The 14058-nt window shown below is 38.9% G+C and overlaps 1 protein-coding gene across 2 annotated transcripts in view; it reads left to right on the top strand.

The window, feature by feature from the left end:
- The window catches only part of dcc (DCC netrin 1 receptor), a 368958-nt gene that overhangs the window by 150624 nt on the left and 204276 nt on the right, over positions 1–14058 (top strand). For both annotated transcript variants that reach the window (XM_086054077.1, XM_086054076.1), the window contains exons 6-7: positions 9631–9785; positions 10857–10977. In XM_086054077.1, coding sequence (XP_085910203.1) covers positions 9631–9785; positions 10857–10977 — 276 coding nt within the window. The remainder of the gene's footprint in view (positions 1–9630; positions 9786–10856; positions 10978–14058) is intronic.

Below are 14058 nucleotides of genomic sequence, written 5' to 3'. Positions count from 1 at the left end.
TACTGCAGCTGCAAGACAAGTAGGTGCTTTGTTTTTACAACTCTTTCAACTCTCAATAAAATGAGGGCTGCTGATGTTATGTTGCTGGCAGTAGACGACTCTACGAGCAACTGTGACAACACTCTACTTTTTTGGTATGTTTTTTGATGGTGACTTCTTTCAAAGGGACATCCTGGGCTTGTTACTCCCTCAAAGGTCATACAACCACGTGATGTTTGAAAACATTGTTGACTGTTTCTTAAGACAATGGACTCTATCTGGACCAAGTTAACCTGCTGGTTACTGACTGTGCTCCTCAGTGGCACAGAGAAATGAGGTTCCTTCAATGTATCATACATCATACATGGAGTGTTCCATGCACCCGAATCAGTGGTGACATGAAAACTATCCTGGACTCTGTGATGCCCTTTAGCAATTTCATCAGTTAATTTTCCATTCATCAGCACAGACTGTTTCGTAAATGACTTGTTGATGTGCCCGCTGACCACAGTGACGTACTATTATACAATAATGTGTGTTATCTTAGTGAGGCGAATGCTCTCAAGGGAGTCTGTGAACTACAGAAGGATTCCCTGCGTGAATGCAAACACAAGAAGGCCAAAGAGATTCTGTCGCAAATGCTGGATGAGAGATTTGTGTCTTAAAGAGGAAATCAACCCAAACTTTTTTTGTGGAAAAATATGTTCCCAGCAGCCCCACTAGTTGAAACACGGCGTTCTGATCAATATTGTGTTTGTGGAATATGAGTTAAGCAGCAAAATCCACCCGTTTTTAGCCATCTCAGGGGGCGGCCATTTTGTCACTTCTGTTGACTGAAAATGACATCACAACTACTCAGGGCTCAGGTAACAATCATTCACGGCTCAGCTTCAGAAAACACGTCAGCCGTGACGGGTGTATATGTGTATATGTATATATATATATATATATATATATATATATATATATATATATATATATATATATATATATATATATATATATATATATATATATATATATATATATATATATATATATATATATATATATATATATATATATATATATATATATATATATATATATTTGGCGGCACGGTGGTCGACTGGTTAGCACGTCCGCCTCACAGTTCAGAGGTCGTGGGTTCGATCCCGGCTCCGGCCTCCCTGTGTGGAGTTTTGCATGTTCTCCCCGTGCCTGCGTGGGTTTTCTCCGGGCACTCTGGTTTCCTCCCACATTCCAAAAACATGCATGGTAAGTTGATTGGATACTCTAAATTGCCCCTAGGTCTGATTGTGAGTGCGGATGTTTGTCTCTGTGTGCCCTGCGATTGGCTGGCAACCAGTTCAGGGTGTCCCCCGCCTACTGCCCAAAGACAGCTGGGATAGGCTCCAGCACGCCCCGCGACCCTTGTGAGGAGAAGCGGTACAGATAATGGATGGATGGATATATATATATATATATATCTATATATATATATATATATATATATATGTATATATATATATATATATATATATATATATATATATATATATATATATATATATATATATATATATATAGAGTGCTTTTTAGCTAAGGTTTTATTATATTGGAACTAAAAACGGTCTTTGTTCTTTCAAAAGTTTCTTATCTCTTATGCCATTTTATCACAGCTGGATATTTGGCATCTTTTCTTCGTTTGTTTATCTTTTGGGTAAAGTTCTGTGTTGTAGAGACTCTCAGGATTGACTGCAGGTGTTCATCAGTGAGGCCACTCATAAGTGATGTTTTGTTCATTTTCATCACAGAGAACAGCTGCTCACAAAGATTTGTGCTACCACAGATGCACAGCATTCGGGCCGCATGTTGACGGAGCTACGGAATTATTGCGGGTAGCTTACTGTTTGGTCGGGCAGCTGTTGTGCTGCATTATCACATTTGAAGTTTATATGTTATCAGCGCATCACATCGCACCATTAAAAAGATGTTGTGGCGTGTTATGAAATCAGAAGAGGAGGCGTTTCATCATGAGATGCTTTAGTCATGCAAACTCCAAATAGGAAGGCCGGAGCCCGGATTCGAACCCACAACCTCTGCACTGTGAGGTGGATGTGTTAACCAGTCAGCCAGTGCAGTGTGCCGCCCTATTATTTTTATTATTATTATTATTATTATCATTATTATTATTATTATTATTATTATTATTATTATTATTATTGTTTATTATTATTTTTATTGTTTATTATTTAAAATATGATGTGCTACAATAAAAATAAGGGCAGATTTGGAATCAGCACAAAAAATCCATCTAGATCAGGGGTCGGCAACCTTTCAGACTCAAAAGAGCCATTTAGACCCGGTTTCCACGAAAAGCAAGCACTGGGAGCAGCAAACACTTTTTCACATTAACCTCCAAAAATGCCAGCTTGTTTGAGTTCCCAGTTACCGCTTCATTCAAATTGTATAATACCTTATATTGCTATTGCACACTCACGTCCACACCGACAAAATACATCAGTCGGTAATTTGACGTTTGAATTGACTAAAAGAGTACGAAAACCAAGCCGGCGACATCCGAGTAATTCAAAGTTCGCGCTCATCATGCCCCCAGCCTTAGAATTGTCACACCAGCAAACACACCTGCCCAATGCAATGCAATACAAAACAATTTGGCTACAATGCCTTCACAAAACGCCTTCTTTCTGGTTTAAAGCCATGTGTGATGCAGTAAATTAAACAATGATCCAACTAACCGTGTCTCAAGTGCATGTTAAAAAGAAATGGAGACTTACCTCACGACACACGTGAGGGATGTCTTTTTGCAATGAATCATCTCATCGATCCATATTAAACAAACAAGCCAACGTAATCCAGAGAACCTTACTATTTTCACTTATTGTCTAAAAAAAAAAAGGCTGCATTCAGCAGATGGAGGACACGTCATTGTGTTGACAATGAGTAAGTATTTATTTGCTATTTTCACCGCTTTAAAATTGGCTTGAATTGCATACAAATCACAGACGAAGTAGGGACGGACCATTAGAATCAATTTGTGATAAAAAATTAATTCGACCATATTTGGACTTATGAGATTTTCGGCCAAAAGTGACTATAGTTTTTTATTTTTATTTTTCGAGATCACAGTAATCTTACAATTTACAACTAGAATTAAACAAACACAAATACAATACTTTGTTCAGACATTGTGCAGTTTTTATGTCACTGGGCTCTCTGAGCTGGGCTCTCTGAGCTCTCGTATTTCAAAATACAGATGGCAGCCATTACAAATGTCATGCGATCTGCCAATACTACCTTTGCGATCGACTGGTAGATCGCGATCAACGTATTGACCACCCCTGGTCTAGACAAATACCGACGATTTAGATTTCCATATAATAGCAATATAGTAGCAAGTTTGAGGGACAACGTTTTATTTCAACAATATACCCACCTTCAAGTGAAACTCTTGCTCCTTTACTTCCGACTTGTGGTATAGTTTGGACGACACATCAAGTCTTGCTCTACAAGTGTGGGTTTGGAGCATTCCCTCTGATTGGTCAGAGGTCGACTCTCGTCATTGCCGTGATCATTGCCTCTTTCTTTCCAGAAGCAACTGGGACTAATTTGGGCACCTCACCGGAGTGCTTATGCGCAATTAATTAGCATATCCGCACGCATTATGCTTATCAACACCCACTGTGCATTTGCACAAATTCGTCCCCTCTCACAAAATATGTTCCCCCAGAGAGTCTGAACCCTGCACACGGTGCGTGTTCTGCATTCAGGGAGGGGCAGACCTGATTACAATGTTGGTGCAATTGTGCGGTTTTAGAGAGCCACATGCTTGCTTATGTCAAATATACAACAGCTATCGCAGTAGTGATGTGCACGACATTTCTTTTAAGTGAACTGAATCACTTGAACACTTTAGAAGAAACTATTTGATAAAATTATGGGCTCGCATCCTTGCCACGGGCAGATCAGTAGACGTTGCTGCACAGGTAATACTTTCCAAGGGCTTCTTAACAGCACAATCGCCTGCACTTTTCACTTTCTTGGGAACAATACTGAGGGCTAATCTACAGCAAAAGGAAAACAACCGAAATACGTGATCACAGCACAAATGACTGTGTGCTGTGTGAGAAAAAGCACAGATAAGTTTTCTGCGTAAATGCCTGAAAGCGTAGATCACGGACCCACGCACTATTTGTCCACAATATTTGTTTGGTAATTGATTGTTTTAGTGAACCTAGGTTCTACTAAGGCCTGGTACACACAAAGCTTTTTCAAATCTTAAAATATGTTTCATCTGTGACAGACTACAGACATAAAAACCAGGCAATGGACAGTTTTGGTCATTTTGTGTGTGGTCTGCTACTACTATCGCAACACAGAGTACCACACACAAAGATTCTGATCCAACAGTCTTGAATCCTGTCCTCCAAGGCAGAGCGCTTGCACGATCACATGATCACACAAACGTGAAGATGAGCAGGCACATCCGGGATTGCAGTTGCAGCGGGTTTGATTGCAGTGTGTTTCCAAAGAGGACCGGAGGTGGGCTGAAGAAAATTACCGGTACTTAGTGCCATCTGGGGAGCCCATCTTTACATAAAAAAACTGTCATCGGGTAGGATACAGTATATTTTGTTTTTTTACCGCTATCACCTCATTGGTTGGTGCTTCTTTGAATGACTACATTCCATTCCTGTCAGAGTCCAAATATTCAATGGTTCGAAAGTAGTCATCTTACACCAGACACATGAAGAGTTCTGGTCATGAATATTGAACATGCTTAATATTTAAAATTGTCAGCCTGACTCATTGTCGTGACAAATTCACTCTTAACACAGCTCAGACAGAAGTATAATTGTATAGGGAAATCTTATACGTTAGGGTGTACGTTTGTCTTTTGTGTGTACCCAGCCTAAGAAGTTCTACCTTTATTGCTCCATATTTTTCACTTTACTGGAGTGGTGGAAGGTCCAACAGGCGCATAGTTTCAGTCATGTAGTTGTGAGCATTCATTTTAAATGTTGGAAATGATGTGGCTTAAAAAAAAATAACCCTCCTATTTTGTTGTCTGATTTAATTGAAAGCAAATGCTAATGTTCTAAGTTCAAGCTTTTGGCTATTTCTGTTGCAAAATATCGCAGCTCTCAATCAGCTAGCACAATGGCATTTGAAAACAATTTCAACAATTCTTTTCTTGCATGATAGTTGCTTTTCAGGTCATTAGTTACTTCAGACATCAGAAATGCTCAGGTGTGCATGTGTATTTCATTGATGCTCTCAAAGGTCGGCAATAGATGGTTAAGGTGCAGTTAAGTGCAGATTTAAAGAGGCTGTTAACGAGTTTATGTTCACATGGGGAGAAGTAGGGGTTTAGCTGAATGGTGCCTGAGTGTCCTGTACTAGATCCTCGGTGGATTATATCACTCCGCACAAAGACAGACACACATGCGGATGCTCATTGAAATAAATGATAGGGCTCATTTCCATTTGAATGCTGAGTGGAAGTTGGTGGAGATAGAGACAGCGTCATTGGTACTAAGACATAATGTGTGTGTGTGCTTACATGTGTGTAAATAACCATTCCGTATTGTTCACCGGTTGCCGCTCATAATGTGATCAATGGGAGACAGTATCCAGGTGACGGTGTGTGTCTCCATTGTCCAGACAAGCCAGACTGGTTTGTTGCGTGTGTTGGAGGTCAGCTGGTTGTTGATGCATCACATTAACATGTGAATAGCTCCCCTCAGCTGTTTCCCCCAGGAAGCAGAACCATATTAATGTCTTGCCCGTTGTCATTTGAAACACAAAGGGCCACTAAGAAAGACTTTTGTAAACACGTCTCCTCTGGTGTCCAGATAATCAATGTTAAACCTGTATTTTTACTCTGGAATTATTCTGGGATCTCCAAATTACAATCTGGCACTTTTCTGTCATTTTTACGACATCTGGGAATAATGAATAAAAAGAAGCTTCAACCTGCATTTTAAAGAGTTCAGTGTATTCAAAATAGAATCCCTTTAATGGCGGTCATTAAAATACTTGGAAAATTCCAAATTTAAAGCTGAGTCTTCATTTAAAGGCTGAAATGATGTTTCCTTTGAGATTTATAAAGTCATATTTATTTATATAGCTGCAAATCACAAGAGTCTCAAAGAGCTTCCAATCTCACACACAAATCTACGACATCCTCTCATCTCAACACCTCATCTAAGCAGGGAAGATAGAAAAAGGGAGAAACCTTGGGAAGGGATCACATATGGTGGGATTACTCTTCCAGGATGACCAGCCTGCAAGTGATGCCATGTGTGCACCGTTCACATCACATGATGATACAGTGGACCCCCGCTATTCACAGAGGATGGGTGCTTGGCCCAACTGTGAATACCAAAAATCCGCGCATAATTGACACAGATAATAATTGCATTGTGTTTCTGTCACGTCCACGGTTATTTGATTATTCTGCTTTAGCTGACGGACATGTCCCTCTAGCAGGGAGAGCTGGTTGGAGCGGTGGGAGAGACAAACAGTCGATGAGTTGAGCTGGCATCCATGCGGTGATGTGCATGAAACTTGCAAGCTTATGCTAAAAATTGACAATTCTCCATTCTCAAAAATGTCAAACAAAGGTGAGGGTGTAAATTAAAAAACAAAATAAGGAGATCTTCCTAGGCCTGCACTGCATTGTTACAGACAGGAAGTCACAATGTTATCATAGTATTTGTGACAAATGTGGTAAATTTCCATTTATCACTAAAAGTAACGTTTTCCCTTTGAACACGCACTTGAATAATCAAATAAGGTCTCCAGGTTGCACGATTTAAGCAAACGAAACGAGTTAATACTAATGACAAGGAGACAGTATCAGCAGAATATATACTGTAGGGCCCAGATGAATCTAAGTCTATTATTCTTCCTCCAAATACTGTATAAGTACTACTCAATTAGACAGGCCACTATAGTGTAATTACTTTGTGTTGAGTGAATGTCATTGTAAAATGTCTCATTCCAACTGTGCAGCACAGAAATTGTACGCACATTTTCTGAATAGAAATTTCTTCTTTGAGCTCATGTTCTAAGTGATTTAAGTTTTCTTGAGGTAGTTTCGTGCACTGATGTTTCCAAATCTGGTCCTCAAGGGCCGCCATCCTGCATGTTTTCTGCGAACACACCTGATTCAAACGATCAGCTTATCAGCAAGCTCTGCAGAACCTTGATCAATTCAATCATGTGTGTTGGAGAAGGGAAACATCTCAAACATGCAGGATAGTGGCCCTCGAGGATCGAATTTGGACACCCCTGTAATAGTTGTTTCTAAGAAGATGGAGGATTCTGTTTTCATGTGTTTTATGCTAATTCCAGGACATGTGTTCCAGTGAGAGTTGTTGTGTCTCAGTGTGTCATTGTTGTTGTTGTGAAAGCTGCAGCAGTCCTGTCTTTAAAGGAAATCATTATCCCTTAATTAGAGCATTACTGCAGTGATAAAATTACACCTCCAGATAATGACGGGAAACACATACAACTCATTTAATTTCTAACTGTAATTCCACTTTATATTTTTTGATCATTTTTCCTGTATTCATGACCTGATTACACTATTCTTTCATTTTTTAAATACATTTTTACGTCTCTCTAATTAATTGCCGATATCGTGCTGCTCTGCTCCTTTTATTCTTTCTGCCTCTCATTTGCTCTTTTGTTTGGATTCGCTACTCCTCTTTCATTCTTCCTACATTCTCCTGTATTATTTGTTTTTTGTTTACTGTATCGAGGCTTACAAAGTGTGGACTCCTTTGAATGTGCGCGACAGTGACATGACATTCATGGATGTTAGTTGTGTGTTTGCTGACAGGTTGAATATTTGTTGTTTTGGATTTGTGACAGTGTCACCACAATACTCACTGCTACACCAGCCGCTTGATGTTTCATTCCAATCTCTGTTAAGGGTTAGAAATGGTTTCTGTCCCTCATGGATGTTCCCAGTCATATGATGCTCTTCAATGACTGCAGTGCATCCTGCTGTTGTCCTGTTTGGGATCAAATGATTATGTTTGTGCCCTATTATATCAACATTTTACGACATGAGTATGGTTGGGTCGCTTAGCTAATTTACACTTTTTATTTTAAACTGCTTCTAAATGTCGCCTATAGCTTACTGAATCACCCCAGTCTCCAGTATGTGTCTATGTTCAGTTACACGTTACACCAGGGCTGTCAAACTCATTTTTGTCGCGGGCCATCTCGGAGTTATGGTGTCCCTCAGAGGGCCGTTACGACTGTGAACCCATAGAAATGTATGATTGCCTTATATTATCATATATACACAACTAATTGATGGATAACTAGTTTTAAAATCAGAAGCCAGTCATCATTTGTTCAACTCTCCAATTTATTTTAAAGTAGGGATTGGTAACAAATGTTTGCAATATCTCATGAAGTGTTAAAAGTGCCAATTTGAAAGGAACATGTCAAGTCAATGCATATGATTTGCCTTCGCGGGCCACATAAAATGATGCCGCGGGCCGGATCTGGCCCCCGGACCTTGAGTTTGACATTATTTGGGCATTACACAGTGAATTGGCAACACACACACATATTTTACTGCCTGTTCACTTCATACAACAAAAATGTTTAAAACCCAAAACTTCTTAAAGATTAAATGCACATATGTTGTACTGTACATAAACAATATATACAACTGTACTGTATTTAAAACATGTACTGTTACATGTAAAGTAAAACAATAAAAAAAAAAAAAAAAGCTATATGCAAGGTACGAGCTTCATTATAATATATTTGATTGTATTGCATGCTGGCGGCATGGTGGTCGACTGGTTAGCAAGCTGGGCACATCTGCAAAAATACCAAAACTTTGTCGAGCCTGCCTCCACGCAGAGTTCAACAGCACACTGCACTCAACTTGCGCTGGCATTGAAAAGAGAGCCCTGCGTGTCAAATGCTTCTGTGCGCTTTCTATTCTGCTCCGTTGCATTGTTAGACAAGTACATCGCCATCTTTTTATACATCGTCTAATGCGGATAGGTGTGCGACGTCAAACAGAACAGTGCATTTAAAGTGTCGAATCTCTTGGGGAAATTGTTGTGTGGACATAATGTTATCTGAATACAAACTTAGTTTCATATTCAAAAGCTATTTGATGTTGTTGAACAGCGATGTTATGACCATACTACTGTACTAAGAAATGTAGTTTAGTGAGGCCGCTACTCATAGTGCCGCTACTGCCCAACACTGCATTTTTGTGCATTTATATTTTGGCAGCGTTTAGCGCTTCAATGCTTTCTAATAGCTAAAACTGATAACTGACATTGTTCTATGTTCTATCCTAGTGTTAATTCAACTCATTAAAATACTTTATTAACTGATAGTGGTGGAATAAACAACTCTTAACTAATAAGAGCCCTCTGACCCACTGAAGTTCTGTTTATAAGGTGTCAATATTTTTTTCAGATTAGCTCATGTGAAGCATAATCCTGATGTAAATAAGAAACCAGAGGTCTGCAAATTAGCTACCAGAATGACATGTATATTCTTGATTACGTGCTACAAACAGTAAGCAGAGGTTTATTCAGGGGTTTAGGCACCGGTATTCTTCTGTTGATTGTGTTTGTTTGATTGTGTTTATTTCTTCAGTTCCACCTCAATTCCTCAACTATCCAACCAACACTTATGCCTATGAATCGACTGACATTGAGCTGGAGTGTGCTGTGACAGGAAACCCACCACCGACCATACGCTGGATGAAGAACGGAGAGGAGGTTATCCCCAGTGACTATTTCCAAATAGTGGTAAGCCCAAAGGAACACAGATAAAAAACACACGTACCATTCGATTACACTGGATTTTAAAATTATGAGCACATAGTACAAATTGCAATGATACACTGTATACCTGTATCAAAGGGATCCAACAGATGCCCACTTAGGTGACATTGGAGAAGAAAAACCTCCATGTGGAAAACAATACAATCACAGTGTGGCTTTTGACTGGTTAGGATGACTTCTACCCATAATTGGATGAACCAATTGTAGATCTACTACAATACTGTTACCACTACTTACATGAAATTTTTGGTGTTAATAATGTTTGTGAACAATTTTTCTGCAGTCCTTAAACAAGGAAATCAAGCCAAACATATTTTTTTCAAGAATATGTTCCCAGGAAGGTCACTAGTTGAAGCACGGCATTCTGATTAATATTGTGTTTGTGGAATATAAGTTACGCAGCAAAATCCACCCCTTTTTAGCCATCTCAGGGGGCGGCCATTTTGTCACTTCTGCCGACTGAAAATGACATCACAACTGCTCAGGGCTCAGGGAACGACCAATCACGGCTCAGCTTCAGAAAACAGGTCAGCCGTGATTGGTCGTTACCTAAGCCCCGAGCATTTGTGATGCCATTTTCAGTCGACAGAAGTGATAAAATGGTCACCCCCAGAGAAGGCTAAAAACGGGTGAATAAACTCTTATTCCACAAACGCAATATTTATCAGAATGCTTTGTTTCAACTAGAGGGATTGCATAGAACATATTCTTGAAAAAAAAAAAAAAAAGTTTGGGTTGACTTCCGCTTTAAGGCAGTAACAGCCACCACACGAGAGATAGAGGGAAGTAGTCACATAGCATTTGAGTTTGAAATAAATATGCTATTCATATACAGGATGTCCTACTATACTGAGGGGATAAGAGAGTATCTTAATAATGATTATCTTTTGGTTCTACTTGGTTAGCACTCATACTCCCTATTTCCATACCATACAATAACATCACACATGTTCACACCATCACCTGGCTGATTGTTAACAAGCACCATTTATCCGTTTTTGGTTCATTACATGTTGTTTGTTTGTTGTAATTTAGGATGGCAGTAACCTGCAGATTCTTGGTTTGGTCAAGTCAGATGAAGGATTTTATCAGTGCGTTGCAGAGAATATTGCCGGCAGCTCACAGGCCATGGCTCAGCTGTTGCTCCGAGAGCCAGGTAGGAACTCTGTACATACAAAAGATGATAGCTGTGTTTTCATAAGCCTCAACCGTTTGACATCTCCATTTCCAGCTTGAAATAATTTCCTCATCAATTTGTCCAAATCACCTTAATTGCTTGTTTCTGCCCCACTGTGCTTCAGTCTGTTCATATTTTTTAGTAGAACCTTTATCACTCAGACACAATTAGAAAAACATGAATGTATTGTAGGGGTAAGCCACACTTGTTTTATTTTCATCATAAACTTTATTATAAACTAGTACCTTCTATCAGGCATATAGTATGCACTCACTGGCCACCTGCTCCTCCGAAATTGTGTATAATAGTTGTACTTTGTTGGTTTGAAAAGCAAACTTCAGTCATACTCCCAAAAGTAGAATATATGTGTTCTAATTTTTGGAGTGTGATCAAAATGGACAATTATCACATAGGGGAGGACAAAATTGTTGATACAGCTCTTGTTATAAATTCATTAGATTGTAAAAGTGTAGGCAATATTATGGCTGGTAAGTGCAAATTGACTCAGTGTGAATGTAATGCTGGACTCGTTTCCTCTGTTAAGAATTTTTTTTTTTTTTTCAAACTGTACCTGGCTTCATAACATGTGTAAGTAATGACTAAGGCCATTGTGTAAAAACACATTTCCTATCTCTACTTCTCCGCTGAATTACTTATAGCTTAAAGATTAGATTTAATGGATGAAAATCTGCAGTTGCAAGTAGTTGCACAAGGAAGCAACTGGCTTCTTTGAATGTCGTGCCGCCATTGTTTTACATCCATCCAGTTTGTTGTTCATTATCCAAGTAGCCCACTAACAAGTTGGATAAAAACATATGTTTGCACAAAAACACCATAGCAGCTACTGTATACTACTATTATTTTTTATCAAAAAAACCTAACCTGAATAAACTGATCCTAAATCTACAAAGTAACTGACTAAATTCTTCTACCTTCAGTCTGCTGAAAACATAATGTTCCCGGATTCACACATTGATGACGCAGATTGATGGTCAGAAAGTGTCCAGTGTTTTGCTACAATAAAGTCTGCACTGAAAAATGAATTACCTCACAGGTCACACGCGAAACACTGTTTTAAATGTAATTGTTTTATTATTTACTTTTTTTAGATTTCATTGGCCTTCAGTTATTCTCTTAAAATAAATGTGTACGTATCTGTGATTTTATATATTGAGGAATAGTTCATCTTATTTGTTTTGTATTTGTATTCCATGTTTTCTTTGTTTCTTTGTTTGTTTGTTTCTTTCTTTCTTTCTTCCTTTCTTTCTTTCAATTCATAACTCTCCAGTGTTTTGCTGCTCCCCTGAGCCAGTGGCACAGATGGCAACATATAAGTGTGCACACCCACGCGCACGCAGGGAAACATTAGGAGGGTCAGATGGATGTTGTTATCGCTTGGTTCTTACCGCCACGGGAAACGCGCATCCTAGCAGTCCGCACAGTGCCCAATCAGCGTTCCCATGAGAAATCACAGTGTTTCTGTGTGTTTGTGTGAATGTCAGCATACCACCTTGTTACCCTTGACAACTGCAGGCCACTTGATCCTTTGAGTGACTCTTGAGACAGACAGACTTACAGACGTGTGAGTCCATGCAAACACACAGTTTTGACTTCACCTCCTCAGATGTGCTTTTGCCTGCATATTTGTCATTCATACCATAACTATAACATAATAAAATATCCTAAAATGCAGTGTTGGGCCAGCTACGATCCTTGGAAAATTGAGTGAAGCAAACTACAAGTTATGGCAAATTGAATGAAGCTTCTCTGTTCAAGGGAAAGTAAAAGAGGAAGAGCTTCACCTGCACAATGAAAAATCAAGAAAATAAAAAAAAAGATTAAATACAATTTGATTCAGTTTCAGTTTTAGTTGTCTGGTCATTGTTTTATGATTCCAGTCCACTGATTTCCGAGGATTTCATAGACTAGGTTGGATTTTTTTTTAAGAGGATTATATTGGCAAATGCCTGTTTCTCTCTGCCTGTCTCCCACACGTGTTTTCTAACACTTTCAATATGCACTTTTATTTTCCATAGTCAGACTAATGTATTTAATTTTTTGTGTTAAATATTTGGTTTTGATGGTCTCATAAAACTGAAGATAAACTGTTTGAGGTGAGGCAGAGAGTACAGAGCCTCAATGAAATGGGCATACAAGAGCGCACATATTCACTTCGGTGCTGATCTTTTATGCAAATGTAACGGAGTAAATATATTGTACATACTTTGGTAGCAGTGGCACAACCGCGCTGTCACTGGCACAAAGCAACACGTGCAGGCTGCCGGAAAAAAACACACAGAGCTGTGAGAGCAATGCACTGTGGTGGGACATGTTTCTTGAATGGTAATTACAAATTAAGTCTCCCTACAGTGTTCATATTTTTTGGATTTAACTGTGTAATGCACTCATACCAACTTCCGCTAATTGTTATTAACTCAGACTATAATTTATATCACCTTATAGTGACATTTATCAAACAAAAATGCTCTCTTTCTGGGTTAAACTGATTTACAATTGTTCATGTTATGCAGATAAATGCAGTAAATCCCAAGACCAAAGATGCTAAACATCATTCAACTGTGAGATTGTGTTGCAGGTGACATTTATGCATCTCTGTGTCAATTTCATTGTTCTTTATTTATTCCCATGCTAGTACTTTTCATCTGTTTGTTCATGTACTGTAGTTAATGCCGAGTCTGCTATGTAAGCCCATTCAGCAACACCTTGTAAAATAAATGTTAATGTGTTCTTCATGGTATTCTTCTTCTTGTATCATAATATGGATTACTACCATATTTTTCTGACCATTTTCCAAACCGGATTACTAGGTGCAATATCAACGAACGGTCTAGTTTTATACATAGGTGCACCGAATTATAGCACTGATTATTACGGTGAAACATTATATGTCAAACCGTGTATTCGTACATTCTATTTGACATATTTGCCGCTATTGAGACTGAATCTGAGCATGCTTTTTTTCGCTGTGCAACCACATGTGGGTTGCTTCAGTTGAGAAGAGGAGGGACTCCTCCGCCTGTCATGGTCTGTTCTTGTTGT

The sequence above is a fragment of the Filicampus tigris genome, chromosome 15 (assembly GCF_054856515.1).
Source record: "Filicampus tigris isolate MCC_2025a chromosome 15, RoL_Ftig_1.0, whole genome shotgun sequence".
In the NCBI taxonomy this organism is placed as follows: domain Eukaryota; kingdom Metazoa; phylum Chordata; class Actinopteri; order Syngnathiformes; family Syngnathidae; genus Filicampus; species Filicampus tigris.
The sequence above is the reverse complement of the archived record's forward strand: the minus strand, read 5'-3'. Positions and strand labels throughout refer to the sequence as shown.